The following is a 21,910-nucleotide window of genomic DNA, read 5'->3' on the forward strand; positions in this document are numbered from 1 at the left end:
TAATATCTGTTAATGTCGAAATATTGCCAAATAAAAAAGACGATCTTTTTTTCACTGATGGTTTGATGACATGATGATGCAGTTCAGTCGCAGTCGCTCGAATTGATCTGCCCCCTAGACAAGTGGCAAAATCTGACATTCTATACGGACAGATTCGATTTTCGAAGTGTGACTAGTTTAGTCTACTAATAGACCCAGTGATCGCGTTCGAAGCACCTGTGTGGCGCTAAACTCGTCACGACATGAAACGAGACAATGGGCCAACTATCCGGCCGCCGGATATCCGGCTATCCGGCCTAGCAGCTGGCCGGATATCCGGCTATCCGGCCTAGCAGCTGGCCGGATATCCGGTATCCGGTATCCGGCCAAACAACTATCCGTTTCATCTCTAATATTTTGTTCCATGTTTTTAGTCCTATAATCTACTCGTACTACTGGAGCGTGCGGCCGTGGGGCGTGTGCTCGTGCTGGGAGGCGGCCGAGTCCGCGGGCTCCGAGGAAGACAGCGAGCTGCTGTGCGTCGGCGCGCTGCAGGCCCGCGCTCAGCAGGACACGGTACATATTGTATTTTTTTTTTATCCACAACGAGGAAGCTCTTGGCCTGTATCTCACCTGATGGTGAGTGACGATCAAGCAAGGTGGAACCGAGCTTCACCCGGAATCCTCAACCACGGAGGAACTGGCTATCTTACCTCTAACTGTATATTCCATGCTGTAGTCCGATCTTCTTTTTCTTATCATGTCGACAACAAACCTACACAGTGTCAGCCCAAAACTCCGCTACAAGAGTGACATTGTCAGCAGCATTCATTAAATCCTCCTGAGTGCAGTTGCTCGGGCACTCAGGACACGACATCATGTGCTTCATCGACTGGGGAACAAAACCGCACCTGCACTCTATGTTTGAGCCATCCAAGAATCCCCACTTGACTAGATTGTCCTTACTACGGCCAACTTGCGTCTGAAGTCTATTAAAAGACTTCCAGGTAAGCCATGTCAAGGTGGAGGACTCTCAGACATAGGGACAAAAGGGCAGGGGAGATCAGTTCTCTCGCGCCATAAACTTCATCTCTCTTTTGACCGATCATCATGAAGTCCATTAATCTACTCGTACTGGAGCGTGCGGCCGTGAGGCGTGTGCTCGTGCTGGGAGGCGGCCGAGTCCGCGGGCTCCGAGGAAGACAGCTTATTCCATGTTCTGAAGTCCGGTCGCCGAGCACATACGAGTTCGTCCAATGACCCTAAACCCATCCTTATCGCTCGCGCGTAATTAATATTGCTGTCGCGCTCGCACACTTACTGCGGCCGCTCATAAGCTTACTGAAAAACCACAGCGCTTACGTTATTTAAGTTACATACACATAACTAACTCCTTTTACATCAGCTTGATTTGCATTACTACCAGCTTTGTAATTTTTTGACACTGCAGAGCTACTCGAAGCTTCTGATATTTTAATATTGCTTTTTCTTGTAATTTTTACATCACATTGTAGATGCAATCAGTTAGCTTCGCTTAGGCGTGACATTGCAATACTCTTGTTCATCAAACGCCTACGTTGGATAAACGCTCATATGAAGGAGAACTTACGCCCGTATTCACAGACGATGCTTGCGCCCACGCGCACTGTGAGGCCTCATAGTAATGTTTGTAAATACGGGCGTTAATCCCCTGCTTAGCTAAAAAGCTTTTTTTAATTTAATGCTGTTTACCTACTAGAGCTCGTCCAGCGTCAATCCAGCGACAGCAGCGCGGCTGACGCGCGTGGAGCCGGCACGCGGGCGCGTGGCGCCGCGCTCTTCCAGCGCGCTACACGTGTGCGTGCCCGATGTAGGCGCATGTCTTGGCACGCAGCGCGCCGTGCTCATGTAATTATCATTTTACGTATAACTAGCGGCCGGCCCCTGGTTTGCAAGGGTGCTAAGTATACATATAAACCTTCCTCTTGAATCCATCTATCTACACTATCTACACTATTATTATAAAGAGGAAAACTTTGTTTGATTGTTTGGTTGTAATGAATAAGCTCAAAAACTACTGGACCTTTTTAAAAAATTCTTTCACCATTCGAAATCTACATTACTCACGAGTAACATAGGCTAAATTTTATTTTGGAAAAAATAGTGTTCCGTAAAATATTTGCGTACGAAGTCGCGGGCGGCCGCTAGTCTATTATAAAATTGCATCAAAATCCGTTGCGTAGTTTGAAAGATCTAAGCATACACAGGGACAGACAGCGGAAAGCGACTTTGTTTTATACTATATAGTGACTATCAAACCAAAGGCTTCTGAGTAGTATTAATATCTACAGTAAAAATCATCAGCATCGTCATTTCAGCCACAGGACGTCCACTGCTGAACATAGGCCTCCCCCAATGACTTCCACATCGCACGGTTGGTAGCGGCATGCATCCAGCGCCTTTTCGCTACCTTTATCAGGTCGTCGGTCCACCTTGTGAACAGTGCAGTAAAAATGCTATGTAATCTGTGTGTGACTGACCTCATCCTTCCTTACTCCTTTTCAGGTTGATTCTAAAAGACATTCCAAAGGAAAGCTTCCCTCAGGACTATGACCCGATGATCGTGAAGACTGAAACAGTTATGTCCGAAACCATACCTGGACAAGAGGTACAATTAATGATTGAATACTTCGTAACAAATGGCGTAGAACGAAACGACTACGGGTCGTGAGCCTTAGTAGCTACGGTCGTAATCTTAGCAACAAAACGGGTCTTACCGGCTGCGGATCGTAGCAAATTGACTACGGTATTGTAGTCCTAGCGACTACGGATCGTAGTCCTAGCGATTACGGATCGTAGTCAAGGCGACTACGGGTCGTAGCTTTAGCTAAACTGCAGATCGAAGTACAAACGACTACGTATCGTAGTCTCAGCGACTACGGGTCGTAGTCTTAGCGGCTACGGATCGTGGCAAAGCGACTACGGATCGTAGTCAATACAGCTACGGGTCGTAGTCCAAGCGTAAGCCGTAAAAACCAATACAGAAGGGCGAATATACTTAAAGTGATAGCTTATCATTTTTACGAAAACAGAAAAAAACGGGTCAAGATTTTTATAAGTCAATTAGAAATAGTTCAGTCCATCTAAGTAGGTAGGTCAAAACTCGCACCCTGGGTTTAATGTTGACATGACAATTGAGAATGTTACTAGGTATGCAAAATCACTTGAAACCTATGTTACAGTTAAGCTTTTACATTTACAAATACATTAGTTTTTATTTCATTCAAAAATACCCAGTAGTTATGATTTTATAGGCATTCAAAGTTCGCTTAAATATTGAGTCCCGCCGACGGTCACGTGACCCCGTGTGACGTACATTCACAGCGTCCGCTCACTAGAAAACGGATATAAACATACTTAAATATTTTTTTTTGTAAATACAAACTTATTGTACATATTAACACCCAGACCCATCACAGAAATTAAAATTGAACCAAACCCAAACTTGATGCGATTGTGTCATTTTATTGCGAATTAGCTTCCAGCTCCATCATTAGACCCCGATTACTATATAGAATTAAAATACTCATCAATACAAAACGAACGAGCCCAAACTCGATGCATTTAAGTCGTTTTATTATAGAGTTCCTATGGCCACCTTCCAGCTCCATCATCAGATCAGCTCCATGTCATCATAATATTGCATGGTCATCCAAATCACATGTGTTTGCGAAATTTCAGCTTAATCGGTTGCCTGGAAGTGGGTCTTAATTCAGTTTGCAAGATTCCACCCATACAAATATGAGCCAGTCACTGTAATATGACGTCACGCGCATAAAATGGCGGGCCGGCCGCCGCCCGCACTTTTAAAATTCAATATCTTGGAAACTAATTGACGTACCGAAATAATTCTTTCACGTGTATTTTTTATTTTTAACAGAGAATACAGAAAGCTAAAAAACAAAATTAGTGAACATTCTTCATTCATTTTGTCGTAAAGGTGTTTATGTCCTGCCCCAAAACTACCCGAAACCCCGACTTATTCCCGATGTGTTTGTGCATACGTCACGTCGCACACATAAACCACGGTAACTGCAGCCACGGATGTGCTGCGGAATGTAGAATTAGTCCAGCATACAGCGCAGCCGGATTTTAAGTCCTTGACGATGTGTTGTATGTACCTACTTTCCTAGAAACTGTTCAATTTACAGAAAAAATATCTTTTTTTGTAACAGCTGTATGCACCGAATAGGCATAAATGCAGAAATCAAACTTGTCACCATCTTACCAACTATTAACATTTTTTTTTTATATTTGAAAATTTTGTGTGTGTTGTTTTTTTTTAAATTACCGTGACCCAGAAAGAACACAAAACCTCATCACTCAGCAGTTAGAAAGCTACACTCAACATCAAATAAACCGCACCTTCCGCGACGCGAACTTTAAAGATTTTCTTCTGACACAATCATGGTACCCCAACAATATTGGTGTTATTTGAAAGCCCAATAAATATCCTTAAAGAAAAATACATTTCATTTCTAAATAAATGATTAACATAAACCATAAAATATGTGACTTGAAAATAGACCTCACTTTGGGCTCACCTCTGGGATCAATTAGACCAATTTTTATGGCTATAAAACCAAATAAAGATCTCACGTGTCCTCTTTAACAGATGGAAAGCGATTAATTCCAACTTAACAGTTTTATAGTCATAAAAATGGCTATAGCGTAACTACCTATTTTTTGAAGAAATGACTCTGGATCCTTGTAAAGACACATTTTTGGGGTAAAAACCTTTCCTTTAATGAAATAAAGTTTAGAACTAGGCTTTCAAATGGTACCAATGTTGGTGGTAAGTGGGGATGCATACGTTTGATAAGTGCTTGTCGTGGAAGGTGCGATTTATTTGATGCCGAGTGTATTTTTTTTTCATTTATTTGGGACGAAAAAGCAGTTTTACAATGGTTCTTAGTCTAGAATCATACTTATCTATCTAAATTATTATATGACCAAAAACAATTTCCACATATTACCATGTATAAATCTATTGAGAGCAGACCTTTAAAAATTTGGTTTAGGGTAATTAATTTTCTTCACATTATCTAAATGAACACTGTTTTCTTCTAGCCTTGGTCCCGCGAAGTTTGCGAAGTGGTGTGCTCGCAACTAGAAGTGTGGTGGGAGGTGGTGCCAGTCAGATTCGTCTTGGACCCTCCCATTTTGCCACTGCCTCACTCGAGAAGGTAAATTAACCTTCAAGCGGGCGCGCGGTCTTTTGTAACGGCAGCGGTCGCGCGTAAACGAAAAGACCTATGGGGTCTAGTAAATAAATAAAGCACTTATTTTCCAATAATCATTTATTATTTTGTACGCAGATATATTTTGATTGTATTTAAGTCTTTAGTAATTTGAATTAAGTTAAAGAAACTATTATTTAATCAATTAACATGACGAAAATATTATTTGATCCAAAAACTAATTTTTGAACACAAAATGTTTTAAAATACCTCAGAATAGTTCATATACCTGGTAAAAACGATAAAAATGGCAAAATAATGATAAAACATAATTTTATAATTTTGGCTCAGTTTGGCTTGGTCTCTGAGCTCCGAGTCACTCTCTTTATCGTCTTTTCGTAATAATGCCTCTGTTATTTCACTTTGTACTAGCAGTCTACGACTTATTTAATAAGAAGAAACAGTATTGCAAGCTTAATTCAATAATATTGGGTGATATACGAAGAAATGTTATATCGCATAGAGAGTCGCGCGTAACCTTTTCAACGACAGGCGCGTGGCGTGCTTTCGACGCCGGCGCCGCGACTAAAACAATAGCAAGCCATGGGGTGGGAAAAGCGCGGAGAGCTGAGATAAGGTCTTTATTTCGCTCACAATGAGTAAGCGACAGGCTACTAAAAATGAGAAATATGTGTAACATGTAAAAAAAAGTTATGAACGAAAATGTGTTAGGCGCGGTCGATTCGACGCCGCGCGCCCGCTTGAAGGTTAAATTATTATGCTATTAACTAAATACAATTTGTTGTGATTGCTGAATTATTACTAGATTAAATGTCATGTAGTACAGATTAAGCAAGCAATATTATGCTATTAAGTAAATACAATTTGTTGTGATTGCTGACTTATTACTAGATTAAATGTCATGTGTAGTACAGATTGAGCAAGTAAATGGTATAAGATGTAACTGGGTTGCCCTAAACTAGAATACGAGGTATAGTGTACACATAATAGCGTGTAGTGTATTTAATATTATTTACCTAATGAGTGATTATAGTTAGGTACAGTTGAATCAAAAGCCGGAAATATTTCCATTAAAGATCGTAATGACATATAAAATCCCATCAATAAGTCGTAATATAAAGTTAAGTGCCGCACTGAAACACTAACAACTCTGATCATAACGACGGCGTAAGTGTCGTTAAAATAAGCCCTTACATAGATATAAAGGCTTCATAAATGTATTTATCGGTTGACAAATTATGGCCCATAGATATTTCGCTTGATTTTGCTCGCTATTTGTGTTTGTACTTTATTTTGTGTCTAAATCCATTGACATATTTTCTTTATACTAAATAGTTCAAAATGATGATAATGATCCAAAAATTCACACAATTCTCGGAAATACCTGTCTTTACTAATATTATAAATGCGAAAGTAACTCTGTCTGTCTGTCTGTCACGCTTTCACGCCTAAACCACTGAAGCGATTTTGATGAAATTTGGCATAGAGATAGTTTTTGAGTCCCGGGAAAGGACATAGGATAGTTTTTATCCTGGTTTTTAAAACTGGATCGCGCGCGATAATGTTTTTCTGTGATAGACAAAATTCCACGCGGGCGAAGCCGTGGGCGGAAAGCTAGTAAAGAATAAATAAATGGGTAATTTTCATATTAAGACTTACAAGTTACAGCTTACAGTATTACACTAAATTTCCTCTCAAAATCGCGCCGCAATTCTACAACCAATATGCAAGACAGTTATTTCTATCCTACTCCACCATTAAATTGAATTAATACCAAACTTAGTCCATAGTTTAACCGCTCTAACCGTTATTGGAGAATCGTATCCACATTAGTGAATCTACATCTAAATGGGCGCCATCTGTCTGTATTAAACTCGCAATTTGGCTCAACTGTTGGATGGCTGAAAAAGCGGCGGAGCGTGTATAGCTGGAGTTGGATATAGACAGAATATATTGAAATTCGTGACATAGTCAGCTGTTATACCAAAGATGTATGTTTGGGTGCACAGTTTCACACAGTATTTTGAATATAATTTTCAAATGTCTACTAAGGTTTATTATGTAGATAGGAAAGTAAAATAAAACTAAACTTCACCACAGCTATGGGACGGGCCATACTTCACTCACGTCTGCGGCGTGTCTTAACTTTTGTAATCACCACCAGCAGCTGCCGCCACTAAACTGCAAGCGTCGTCATAAAAATTTGAATTTTAGTCAAAATATCTATAGTAATATTACTTGTAATAATTGAGAATGTTACTAGGTATGCAAAATCACTTGAAACCTATGTTACAGTTAAGCTTTTACATTTACAAATACATTAGTTTTTATTTCATTCAAAAATACCCAGTAGTTATGATTTTATAGGCATTCAAATTTCGCTTAAATATTGAGTCCCGCCGACGGTCACGTGACCCCGTGTGACGTACATTCACAGCGTCCGCTCACTAGAAAACGGATATAAACATACTTAAATATTTTTTTTTTGTAAATACAAACTTATTATACATATTAACACCCAGACCCATCACAGAAATTAAAATTAAACCAAACCCAAACTTGATGCGATTGTGTCGTTTTATTGCGAATTACCTTCCAGCTCCATCATTAGACCCCGATTACTATATAGAATTAAAATACTCATCAATACAAAACGAACGAGCCCAAACTCGATGCATTTAAGTCGTTTTATTATAGAGTTCCTATGGCCACCTTCCAGCTCCATCATCAGATCAGCTCCATGTCATCATAATATTGCATGGTCATCCAAATCACATGTGTTTGCGAAATTTCAGCTTAATCGGTTGCCTGGAAGTGGGTCCTAATTCAGTTTGCAAGATTCCACCCATACAAATATGAGCCAGTCGTTGTAATATGACGTCACGCGCACACAATGGCGGGCCGGCCGCCGCCCGCACTTTTAAAATTCAATATCTTGGAAACTAATTGACGTATCGAAATAATTCTTTCACGCGTATTTTTTATTTTTAACAGAGAATACAGAAAGCTAAAAAACAAAATTAGTGAACATTCTTCATTATACAATGCAATGAATGAATGAATGCATGCAATTACCAGTAGCAATTTCGGTAATCTATTACTTATAATAAATCTGTAGAGAGGTCAATTCTGTACATGAAATATATTTTCAAAATAACTATCAGGGGGTGATAAGTGATCGATACTGATGCCAAAAATGCAATCAGTAATATTTTTGTCTGTCTGTCTGTCTGTCTGTCTGTATGTTCCTTATAGAAACAAAAACTACTCGACGGATTTTAACGAAACTTGTTACAATTATTCTTCATACTCCTGGGCAGGTTATAGGATACTTAGGAATTCCAACGGGAACGGGAATCAGCGGGAAAATCCTTTTGTATGAAAAATTTAAACCGCTTAAGTTAGACGCTTGAAATTTGGCATGCAGGTACCTCAGTAAACTTAAAGCTTAGTTACAACAGGATATTGCAAAATTCCCACGGGAACGGGAGTTAGCGGGAAAAAACATTTGTATGAAAAATCTAAACCGCTTAAGTTAGACGCTTGAATTTTGGCACGCAGGTACCTTAGTAAACTTAAAGCTTAGTTACAACAGGATATTGCAAAATTCCCACGGGAACGGGAGTTAGCGGGAAAAAACATTTGTATGAAAAAATCTGAACCGCGTAAGATAGGTGAAGGGGGGGTAAAACGAGATCCACGCGTACGAAGTCGCGGGCGGCCGCTAGTCAATAATATGGGAATGTAGGTAATGTAGCTTTCTGTAAATTACGAAAAAATACTCGTACACACAATAAGTTTAAACACTGAATATCGGGTTGTTTCTCGCTGCTTCAGCACTGTTTTCCAATACTTTCCGTAATTAATTGCTTGCAGATCCATTTATGTTTCCCCTATTGACTCATTTTGGAGAAATTTATGTGTTTTGTTCGGTGCTAATTTAAATAAATCGCCTTGTTTTGAAGCTCAAGTGATATTGGAGATTATTATTCCCCCAACAGGCGCAGGAAATATTTCGTATTTCAAGTAATTACCAAAAATGTGGGCTTATAACTCTTCAGCCAGATGATAATTTATGTTGAAACTGTTAATTCTGTACGAGAATGTTTCAAATGTAAGGCGGTTATCACACTGCGCCGCGCTCCGCCACGGAGCGCGTGATTTCATATAAAAAATCCCGCGCGCAGACGCGTTGTCAGTGTTTTGTGCCGCGCGTGTTTTCTATACAAACTGAGGTACTTAATTACAATAATTAAATCTGTCGTCCCGCGTACCCGCGGCGGAGCGCGGCGGAGCGCGGCGGAGCGCGGCGCAGTGTGATAACCGCCTAATACTGGTAATACCTCCCCCAAGGTTTTCCATAACCATGAAAGCTTTATGATCCTTTCTCAATTTATTGGTGATGTTGAATGCTCTATTATTTTGGGTTGACTAGCTTTGAGGGATTGTTATAACCATAGCATTATGTTCACCTTTTGTACCTTGCAATAATTGACTTTAACGAGGAATCTTGTTCACCAGGGTAAAAGAAGTGGAGCTATCAGTGCGAGCGACCCAGTTGTACGGCAGTGAGAGTGTAGCCACGCGTTGGAGCCTTCCAACGCGCGTGTGCCCGCCGCCCGCGCCTCGCCTGTCGCCAGCTCAATCCGCCGCCGCCACGCTGGCGGTGCCGCTGCCCAGCCTGCCCAATGAGCACCCTGAGACTGACGTGTTTGTGTGAGTACCTCAAAGCTGTCTGACACTCTTTACTAAGCTTTGGAACTAGAGCTGTCAGTGCGAGTGATCCAGATGTACGGCAGCGCAGTCCGCCGCCGCGACGCTGGTGGTGCCGCTGCCCAGCCTGCCCAATGAACACCCTGAGACTGACGTGTTTGTGTGAGTACCTCAAAGCTGACACTCTTCACTAAGCTTTGGAACTAGAGCTGTCAGTGCGAGTGATCCAGATGTACGGCAGCGCAGTCCGCCGCCGCCATGCTAGCGGTGCCGCTGCCCAGCCTGCCCAATGAACACCCTGAGACTGACGTGTTTGTGTGAGTACCTGAAAGCTGTCACTCCTTACTATAGTCTTTTGCACCTAAGATGATCCGTATGACGTTTCGAGTTTGAAAGATTTAGAAATGTCACATAACTAAACCATAGCGATTTATCTATCGATTTTTTTCGAAGAGTTAGTAAAACCTACTTTTAGAGAAATATTTTGTATAGGTGTTATTTAACAAAAAACATGTTTTTTACAATCACAAATATTATTGTAACAATTTTTTATTGATAATATTCAAATTTCATGGTTCATGTTCAAAAAAACGATTCCTAAAAAGTACTGGTTCTGTTTCTTTAAATTAAAAACCATTAATTTATTTTAATGCGTTTATTAAAGTCAATAATCGAAAAATATAGTTGATTTTTGTGATGTTTTTAATAACTAAGTATTCACTGCAATCGATTAATGAACCGCGGAACTAATCGATTTTATTATACAAGAAATACCCCAGCACTAAATCTATTCCGTTTCACACATTGCGTACATGAAATAAATAATATTTTTACATCGTATTTAATTAAAATATAATCAATAGACTCAGACTTTACTATATTTTTCAAGACAAGGTAGTTATTTTTTTTTATTCTATTGCTAATAAAATACAAATATTTTTTCAAAAATATTCTGCATATGTAGTATGCGTAATATGGATAACCTTGAAGTGTCATACGGATCATCTTACGTGAAAAAGACTATAACCCCCTTACTGATAAAACTTACACGCTCGTTGATCAGTGTTTTAAAGTGACGTTTAGTATGGAAATCTCATTTTAAATCAGTGATCAACAACTGTGAAACTTTTTATTAGTAAGGGGGTAAAGATTCAAAGATCATTTATTCACAGAGATAATGTGGTACAATAATAAATGTAGTCTTAAATTAAAGAGAGGTGCAGCTTATCTCACCAGCGCAGCTGGCATGTGAATTTGTGCATAAAAAATCATTATTATAATTATGCCAATAAATTCAATTAATTTTTAAATAATATTATTACAATAATCTTACTTCAATAAATTAAATTAGATGTCAAATTGTTTATTGTAATTTATATGTCTAAGCCTTGGAACTAGGGCTGTCAGTGCGAGCGATCCAGATGTACGGCAACGTCAGTCTGTCAACGAAAGCCAGCACTGTCGACCGCCGCGGCACCACCACGCTGAGCGTGCTGTGTGATTAATTGTAATGAAAGCTAACACTCATTTATGTCGGCACCACACGTTGGAACCAACGTTGGGCAAACTATTTTCTAGACCCACACGTTGAACGAGTTGGTGTTGCGACCAACGTATGGAGCTGACCTTACTAGATCTACTGTAAGATTTCTTCCTGCACTTTGATTGCAATAACTTTATGTAATTTAATTAATTACATAAATAATAAATAAATAAATGTAAAATGGCATGATCATGAGCTTTTATGTCTTTGTCTTTCGAGCATCAAACATGATTATGTTAAAAATCATAACACACAGGTTGAGTTACATAATATCCAGTGACGACAGCAAATTGAATCGTGTAGGTATGGCATCTGATTTTGCATAATCCTTTAATTCTGTATGGATAATATAATTTACTGGAAACCAATTTACTCCATTCTTGTTCCTCAACGCATAATGAAACAAATTACTAGAGTGTGATTAATCACCAAAGCTCTAGTTTCAATTATAGGTCCCATTATTATGTAGTATTAGAATAGATATTGGTATCATTGGTGGATAATGAGGATATCATTTCAACTACGTCCACGGTTGGACAAAGACTGCCTTTCCAAAGATTTTGTCCACAACAAATAATCACGGTCACACGTAAGGTCACGGAAAACGCCCAGCGAGATAGGGACACTGGAACTAGGCCGTTGTTTCACCGAGTGGGAGGCCTACCTACACTTCGTCTTCTGGTCTCCTTTTTTATTCTTCCTGCCTCGTTCGTTCGTGAGCCAAATGACGTCCACTGCTGGACAAAGGCCACCCCCAAACAAAGGTCTTCCTGCCTCACGGCGTACGAACCGAATCTCGGGAGAGCGCGCGTGTACTTCTCGAGGCTCTTTTCCCCGGGCGCTTTTCCTTCACGTATACGTCTTCCGCTCTGTGTTTTCCATTCAAAAACTTAACATTGTTAGGTGTACTAAAGCCTGGTCCGTGAGCACGTAGAACTTTGTCCAATGACCCCAAGCTACCCATCCTTATCGCTCGCGCGTAATTATATTGCTGTCGCTCTCACACACTCACTGCGGGTGCCCGTCGCACAGTCGCGACAGCAATATAATTACGCGCGAGCGATAAGGATGGGTAGCTTGGGGTCATTGGACAAAATTCTTCGTGCTCACGGACCAGGCTTTACATGATTACTTGTTTATCATATTAGGCTGGAAGCAGCCAGCGGCGAGTGGAGTTCCCAGAGCGCTGTGATCCGCCAGTGCGCGACCAGACACCCGCGTCTGTCGCCCGCGCGCGCCTGGCTTGGCGTCGTGCCGCCGGGAGCACACATGCGCGCGCAGTTCCAAGTATTCAACGACACACATCAGCACGTAAGGATACCCTGCAAGACTTTATTGGTCAAGCTGTGGCTCCTGGCTACACAGGAGTTGCAGTGGTGGGTAAGTCAAGATGGAAATCGGGTATACCTGGTCTTGTTCTTGCGCGGCCAGTCTGCTGGGTGACAGGTGATAGTGAAGACGATATACTCAAGATGTCAGCAGGTAGCGGGTAAGGACAAAACTTGTAACTGCTACGTACCTACTACCTCGTTCCTGCCACCGTTATCATAGCGCAGGACGCTCCTGAAGGAAGTTACCGGAGTATAGTTGACACTATTAACCAATAATAAAATTATTAGGTAAAACTTCTCTAAATGAATACAAAATTGTAGCTGTTAATACCGGAGAGTCGTGTATTTTGACAGCTCAAAGAAAGTATGCCAACTGGCTGTTGGTGTCAGCTAGCCTATTATCCTTTTTGTAAGTTAATACGTGCGTAAAATCACGTGATAATGTATAAAGTACTTGTGTTTATTTATCCTGTTTGTTCAAACGTGGTTTGTGTTTTGGATTACAAAGGCAATGGCCGCGAATCAGACTGATTATCTCTTAAGTCTGTGTACCAATTGGTAGAGATAGCTTCAAGCAATGAGACCGTCTCAAGTGTTATTGTTGTCTCAACATGCTTTAATTCGTGCAATTCAGTTTAGGTATAATTATTTCTGAAAATAGCTCAGTTGATTCATGTCATATACCCTGTGTAGGTAGATATTTGAGAAGTCTTCATCAATACTTAATTTTAAGTGATCCCTATGGTAACAGATATTAGACATTTTGTTTTAGAGGGGTCACTTAAATTAGGGATTGATGGTGAAAACGGGCATTAAGTTTTTAACTGTCACTTACGTGCCGAAGTATGCATTTGAAACTATTCATTCTCATCTACTATATTTTTCGAAGTGTGTTGTCGATAGAACAATGTTGTTGCAGTAATCACCTATTTAAAATAACATAAGATGCCACAGTGTTTACCTCATGTTCCATCGTCCGTAGAATAAAGATTGCAATTTATCTCTCCATTGAACTGTATCTAATTTAACTTGTTTATAAACTTACTTGTGTCCCTCAGATCTGCTGGTGGGGCACTGCGTTCCGCTGGCACGGCGAGCATGAGCCGAGCGCGCTGTGCGCGGGTCGCGAGCCGTGCGCACAGTGTCGCGAGCGCGCGTGTTCTTGTGCACTGCTGCGGCCCACGCGTGGGGCACTCGCGCACTCACGCGCAACGCGCATGGTGTATGACGTCAACGCACCTGATGTGAGTCCTTGTTCTTTATTATAACCTGGGGAAGGAAGTCTACATCTCATCTGATGGAATGTGATGACTATGCTGAAGATGGAAACAAACTTAACCTGAAATTTGACGTCAGTTTTTGTTTCGTAGTCACAACGGAGAAGCTTAGACCTTCATCGCATCTGAAAGTGATTATCAGGTCTAAGGTAAAAGGGAATTTCAAACTGGTTCTGCAACCACAGACGAACTTTCTATTGACAAAAAATACTTTACCAACAAATTGAAAAAGTGCCGAAAACTCCCCCTACGCTAGACGAGTGTTAGTTTGAAATTGAAAATTTGATTCCGATCCTGTGATTCTATTCCATCGAGTTTACAATCACGGAAGTTTAATAATACCAGGATCTGTATGATAAGTTTTTTTCTTGGAGCACAGGCAAGTCAAATGAACACAAACATTTTAAGAAACGATTTAAAAAATACGTTTATTAAGAAGGTTATTATAGCCTTTGTAATGTCAGGCGCCTGTGGTGGTTTATAATATTTTATTATGCTAACACCGTGTTGCGACCTGAGTTACAACCCACACGTTAACACGATGAAAAAAGGAAACCGTGCGTAAATTTTCGGGTGTACTCTTTCAATAATTTAATGGAGCTGGTCGTGGCAGTATAATTCTTCCCCAGTCCCCCAACCACACGGCGACTGTTGAAGCGTGAAGGCAATCGAGAAAGCGGCTTATATGTGGGGTTAATAATTTAATAAGCTTTGTGTTGTGATATCGCGCCACAACAGGTATACGGATTACGGCGTTTATTTTGATCTTGCCATTGTCTTCAGCCGCGACCCAAATATCGCCAGCAGCCTTCGAGTCAATCCAATTAGGCCGATTGTTTGACACTCGACCTATCATAATCATACCCAAAACGCGCTAATTCGTTATCGGGCTTGAGCCCTTTGAAATATACCGGCATATTTTGTTACAACAATAGGGATGTTTCCTGGGTAAAAAAGCAAGGATTTTAATTACAATGAACGGCACGTAATTTTAACTTTTTTAAACTAATGAAAATTAAAAGAGATAAAGCTCGCTAAAGTTCAAAGGTAGAGTCCCGTGACGTCTAGGTGTGCTTAAAAGTGTAGCACTTTGTGAAGTCACGTCACTTCGTTTGATTTACTAATAAGAATATACGACGTGTCCAATATTTTTCGATTTCAAATGTAATTGACGGACTTAGTTTTTTTTTAGGAAGCCAGCTTATTGGCAAACTTGACAATTATTCAGTAGGTAGTAGGGATAGACTGTTCAATTTTATCAGTAGTAAACAGGTTGGTTCAGTTTGTTCGCTGCCAGTTTAACTTGTGCGGTAGTTCAATTTTCGTATTTTTATCGAGTTGTCGAAACTTTCTGTATTGGCAGGGTTTTCTCGGAGCAAAGCTGTTGCATATCTTTGCATCTTTATAAGGATTTTCTACTTTAATAAAGGATAGTGATGAACTGCAAAGTAAAGTCATAAGTCACAGTGATTTTAAGTGTCACATTCTTAGGGTTTGGGAAAGAAGTCACTAAGAATTTAATATTTCACTTGGTTATTAATTTTCATTCACAAATTGAGAACAGTAATAATATAAAAGATTCTTGTCATATTTTTAATACCAACTTTTCATCTTCATCTTCTAAGAATTTCTTCTTCTAACAATTTTATTAAAATAAAAGTTGTCGTCTTTATTCTAAGAAACAAAGTAAAGAGGGTCTAAAGCAAGGCAAGTTGTTACAATATTTTATTTCGTTATTTCTCTTGATAATTTACTTTTACGAAACGCGGATAAAAACCAACTAGCGTAAGATCATTATCCATAATAATGTCTGATACGTATCAATCAAATCTGGTATACGATTTCCCAGTAAAGTATAATAATAATGGAATAAAAAATATAATAATGATGGATAATTGTGATGTTCCTTATTAGATCAGGACCAAAATTCTTATTAAAGAAAACCGACGTCAGTTTTATGTTGAAACCTACATACTGATAAAAATGATGATGTGATATTATGCAATAGATATGGTATCATTTTTAGAGCCAAGTACCTATTACGTTCTTATTTTAGTAGGTGAATGTTTTATTTTGTCCTGGATGTCTTACGCGAAGATGTCATTAAGACGCGAATCAGTTATTAGTCGTGTCAACAGGAAGCATTCCATTCCATTCTTATCGGAAACACGTTTCGGCTCATAATGACAACTTCTCAAAATGACAACCTGGTCGCAAAATTAATGTCCACTTCTCGAAATGACAACTTCTTAAAATTTCAACTTCGCTAAAAGACAACTTCTCATAATGTCTATTTCTCACAATGACAAATTCGCATTATATTTTCTCAATACGAAGCTTGTATGAGTTAGATATTCAATCCACAGTTTCAAGTGTTGAATTTCCCAATAAAGTATGCTAAGAGGTAACACAGCCCTCATTAGCGAGGTGTAAGAGGCCGAGGCTCGTCTACCTGAATGCTCCAAGGGACTGAGATAACAACATTCCAAGCCTCGGCATCTCAGGTTTTGCTACAGGTGTGAATAGAAATGAGGGTTCAATGGCTCTTTGAAGATGTCACGCTTTATTTGCACACTTGTTCGTAATAGCTCGTGATTTTATTTACTAATAGTTAATGTAATATCGTTCTTTGTTTTATTACTTGATAAACAGTAATTCAAAGCTTTGAATTTAATATGATACTGCGAAGATTGCTGTCTGTATTCCAGGAAACAGACTTAGGGAGAGTACTAAGCTCTAACATTTCACTTCATTATGCTCCTGTTTATTACTCCACTTCCAACAAGTCCGGACAACTTCCTAGTAGAATACCTTCATTATCATTAATAGTGTTAGTCCAGTCATTTAAGCTAAAATTAGGTAAGAATCTCGGAATTCGAGATACCCAGCTGTAAGTCTGTATATTGACACCCTAAAAGTTGTCTCAAAACCTACATATGGTAGGGTGTAAGCAACTATTAAATTTTAAGGTCAAAGGTCACAAAAATCGCTTTTTTTGGAAATATCTCATTTCCTATGAGTTTTTTGCTATTTGTATTTATTATTAATATTGTAAAATAAAAAAATCTCTACAAATTTTGTTCAAAAAAATTTTTTATACGGTGAACCGTTTTCGAGATAGAGGGCGGCCGCTAGTACTTATAATAAATCTGTAGAGGCCAATTCTGTACATGAAATATATTTTCAAAATAACTATCAGGGGGTGATAAGTGATCGATACTGATGCCAAAAATGCAATCAGTAAAATTTTTGTCTGTCTGTCTGTCCGTCTGTATGTTCCTTATAGAAACAAAAACCACTCGACGGATTTTAACGAAACTTGGTACAATTATTCTTCATACTCCTGGGCAGGTTATAGTATACTTAGGAATTCCCACGGGAACTGGAATTAGCGGGAAAATCCTTTTGTATGAAAAATCTAAACGCTTAACGGAAGTTAGACGCTTGAAATTTGGCATGTAGGTACCTTAGCAAAAGTAAACAACAAGGAATTCCCGAAATTCCCACGGGAATTAGCGGGAAAATCCTTTTATATGAAAAATCTAAACCGCTTAAGTTGACCTGAAGTGATGCAGTGACCGCGCGCTCTCCGCCCTCTATCTCGAAAACGGTTCACCGTATAAAAAAAAAAATTTAAACAAAATTTGTAAAGAATTTAGTATTCTACAATATTGATAATAATTAATACAAATAGCAAAAAAACCCATAGGAAATGAGATATTTCTAAAAAAAGCGCAAAAAAACCGTTGACCTTGAAATTTAATAGTTGCTTACACCCTACCATATGTAGGTTTTGAGACAACTTTTAGGGTGTCAATATACACGTATTTACAGACTTACAGTTGGGTATCTCGAATTCCGAGGTGAACTTACTATAATGACTGGACTATGTAGGTATCGGTTTCAATCAAAGTCTTGGTGCAGAATTTCCCATTAACCTCGGCTCTTCATAGGAGGTCGGGACCCCGACACTGTCATAAGCGGGCTTTAGATATTGTAAGGACTCAACGGTGTCTATTCAATTTTCTCGAGAGATAACTATAGCAATTATTATTATACAAATAAGGCATAATAAATATGACCCTTGTAGACCTAATTATTTATTTAATTAATGCCATAAATAAACTTCCCACTTCCTCCCTTCTACCTTCATAATTTGTTCCACGTGGACTTTATCAAAGAGTCATACAAAATTCTTGGAAAACGATTTATTGAAAACATTCCTTGAAAAATATATTATCCATAATTATACATTTATATCTTTATTCAACCTTTAAATAAATAAATAAATATTTTTTCTTTCTTTCTTTCTTTCTTTCTTTCAAATACACTCAACATCAAATAAACCGCACCTTCCGCGACGCGACAAATAACACCAACAATATTGGTGTTATTTGAAAGCCCAATAAATATCCTTTAAGAAAAACACATTTAATTTCTTAATAAATTATTAACATATACCATAAATGTGACTTGAAAATAGACCTCACTTTGGGCTCATCTCTGGGATCAATTAGACCAATGGTTATAAAACTAAATAATGATCACACGTATCCTCTTTAACAGATGGATAGCGATTAATCCCAACTTAACAGTTTTATAACCATAAAAGTTGGCACAAGCGTAACTACCAATTTTTGATGAAGTGACTCTGGATCCTTCTAAAGACACATTTTTGGAGTAAAAACCTTTCCTTTAATGAAATGAAGTTTAGAAGTAGGCTTTTAAACGGTGCCGATATTGGTAGGAAGTGGGGATGCATACGTTTGAAAGTGCTTGTCGCGAGAGGTGCAATTTATTTGATGGCGAGTGTAGATCAAACCTCAGTATTCCTGCACTTGTAGAAAACTTTTGATTTGAAATTCATGCCCCGAGAACGAAGCAAAAAAAAAGATTAACAAATGGAGGCTGTAGTTTGTTATGTAATCTAAGAAAGTCACAGTTATTTTATTTATCGTAAAATACTGGCATATTATTTGGTCATGAAAGCAGATTTTATTAAGATATTCGCCATGTAATCGGGCCTCTCAGACGATACCGTAAAAAAAAGAAAATAAAAATGTTTACGGCCTTCGGACTCGCAGTCAATTAGAAGGGAACTAACAAAAAACGCTTAAGAGCGTTTACGNGTTTATTTTTTGTAGATGCCGAGAGTTTGGGTAAGGAAGATTTCCAGGGAGGAAATTGACTTGGTAAAGCATAAGAGGAGGTAAAATCTGGAGATTCACTGCGGAAAGCGGCGGAAAAGTATGGTTTGAAAAAAAAATAAGATTTTCGTTAACTTTCTTCAGAATGTTAATATTATTTTATTATTAATGTTTATTAGATTTGGAAATATCATTTATTTTATCATATTTCTGTTATTTTTTTAAATGTTTACTACTTATCAAAGGCTAAATAATGTTTTAGAAATATTAAATACTTAGACTGATTAATGTCGTCATGTGCTACCATAATTTTAATATTCGTAGTATTAATGATAAATAAAACACGTTTTATTGGTAATTATTGTATTATTTGTATGTATTTCAACAGACCCCAATCGCTGTTTCAACCGCCCCTGGCATGGGGACGGTTGAAACAAAATTTCTATTTTTTTAAATTTCGTATATTTCTAAAAATAGTAACCCGGGAACTTGAATGATACAGCCATATCATAGCTAAAACTTCAAATTTCAATTTCACGTATCGTAATCGTCACTTGGTTATTAAACAACAAAATTATAGACAATAAAAGCAAAATTGTTTCAACCGTACCCAGTCTCCCCTACTGTTGCCATTAAAAGAAATTAGTACCATTAGTTTTCCGCAACATGGCGAGGGTTTTTATGTTCCTGGTCAGGCTATACCACGTNAAGTGACAAGTGAACTGAATACTTAAACATTTATTTATTTTTAGTCAGAAATTCTTGTTTTATTTGTAAGAAAAGAAGTATTGCTACTAAACATTAAACGTTATTTAATTTTACCCTCGAGTCTGTATAATTACTCACCTATAAATAGAACGTTATTTACAATGTCTAGATTTAGATAAACTTTTTTATGTACTTGTTTGTTTAATATAGTATTGTGTGCCAAAATGTTTATATCTCTATGCTTTGCTTGATTCAGAATGACGGCTGCGTGGCGACGTTATTACAAGTCCGGCGCACGCTGGGTGACGTGGCACGCGTGGCGGGTGGCGCCGCTTGCGAGGCGCGTGCGTCACTCGTGGCATACCGCGTGCTCGCGCCACGATTGGTTGCACGCGCGCTGCCGTGCCATGGGGACAAGCGGCCTGACGAGTGTAAGTGGAGTCCATCATGATCATCAGGTCATTTGAATCTCCGCTGGGTGACGTGGCACGCGTGGCGTGTGGCGCCGCTTACGAGGCGCGTGCTTCCCTCGTGGCATACCGCGTGCTAGCACCGCGGCTGGTTGCACGCGCGCTGCCGTGTCACGGGGAGAAGCGGCCTGAAGAGTGTAAGTAGAGTCCATCATCATCGTTTCTAAGCCACTCCAATGATTTCCAGACTGGCAGGTTTGCGGGAGCAGCCTGTGTCCAGCGCCTTCTTTATAAAGTCATCAGTCTGTATTCCGTTCATCGTGATCATCTTAGGTCAAATAGTCTCCACTTCACAATCCTTTTTAATTGAAACATTTTGGTTGCGCGCTACCGAAAGTGGAATTAACCCTTAAAACCTGAATACATTGTGTGTGCTCTCTTTAATACTAAAAAGACAAACATGTTCTGTATGACGCGGTGAAATTAGTTTAGTTCGCTCCATTGTAGCAGCTTGTTCAGAAAAAACCATATTAAACTTTAATCCGGAGGAGACTGTTTAATTTAAAATTTTATTTCTCCCAGGCGAAGGCTGCAGTCTGGATACTGGTGCCCGCAAGGGCAGGGGCACGGCAGTGCTGAGGCCAAGTCATACGCTCGCACTCGGCAGGTGCAGTTGTTATCGTCTTCGCATCAACAATATTACACCGCTGCCTACGACTGTCACATGGGAGCCTCCTCTAGGTTGGTAATGCCTTGTTTTGCTTAAGTACTTATATTCAAATTCAAGTTCTTTGTTCCGAACTAATATAATTGCATTTTACAGAAAAGGAAGAAACTATCAAAGTTACGTTCATACCTAATGATTTCGACGTTGGAAGCTACGGACAGATTGAAATTAGGGTAAGTTTATATTTTTACATAATCAAGGTCAATCGGCTCGTCAAGTTAGATACTGTGCCTTCTTATGTCTGATGATCACTTATACTTGATTGTCAAGTACATAAACTTATGAATTAATCTACACTATGCAGATATGCTTGGCTGAAACTTGGCTCCAGCAACTGTTTAATATTAGCCTCACGAGGGCTAACTTACATGCAGCGATTAAGAAACTCCATGTACAGCGCTAAGCGTTAAGCGCCTCTCACGGGGCCCGTAGTAACGACTACAGACCACGTCTCTCTTGATCATCACATATTGCTGAATATTAATTTGTTCTGTGCCTCAATACACAAAGGTATAATCCCTTATTCCGCATTGCTATTGGTAATAGCAACCCAACTGTACTCTAATGATAGTTGAGCAATAAAATTGGTAATACTCAGGTGTAATAGGCAAGAGATATTTTGTAGAACGGCTTAACTTATTGTCAAATAATTCACCATCTGTTTCCCAAAATAGGGAATATCTGATGCACAAGCGATTTAAAGCGCTGGATGCCGCGCAGTTTACTTACATCACAACACCATTTGGCTGATACCAAAAATCTGCCCTCGTTTAGCGGTGCAGCGATATGTAGGTCAACCGGTAATATCGATAGTATTAAAGCGAACATTTACATC

General features: G+C 39.2%; 1 protein-coding gene across 1 annotated transcript in view; it reads left to right on the plus strand.

Moving 5' to 3' along the window:
- LOC114361989 (uncharacterized) overlaps positions 1-21,910 on the plus strand; it is a 184,111-nt gene that overhangs the window by 66,303 nt on the left and 95,898 nt on the right. Inside the window, exons 11-20 of the mRNA XM_028317225.1 lie at positions 414-555; positions 1,718-1,866; positions 2,524-2,626; positions 5,089-5,204; positions 9,741-9,935; positions 12,624-12,786; positions 13,865-14,050; positions 20,195-20,369; positions 20,931-21,089; positions 21,172-21,248. Coding sequence (XP_028173026.1) covers positions 414-555; positions 1,718-1,866; positions 2,524-2,626; positions 5,089-5,204; positions 9,741-9,935; positions 12,624-12,786; positions 13,865-14,050; positions 20,195-20,369; positions 20,931-21,089; positions 21,172-21,248 — 1,465 coding nt within the window. The remainder of the gene's footprint in view (positions 1-413; positions 556-1,717; positions 1,867-2,523; positions 2,627-5,088; positions 5,205-9,740; positions 9,936-12,623; positions 12,787-13,864; positions 14,051-20,194; positions 20,370-20,930; positions 21,090-21,171; positions 21,249-21,910) is intronic.

Source organism: Ostrinia furnacalis, unplaced genomic scaffold (assembly GCF_004193835.3).
Source record: "Ostrinia furnacalis isolate ACB-3 unplaced genomic scaffold, ASM419383v2 OfSCF0388, whole genome shotgun sequence".
NCBI classification, from domain to species: domain Eukaryota; kingdom Metazoa; phylum Arthropoda; class Insecta; order Lepidoptera; family Crambidae; genus Ostrinia; species Ostrinia furnacalis.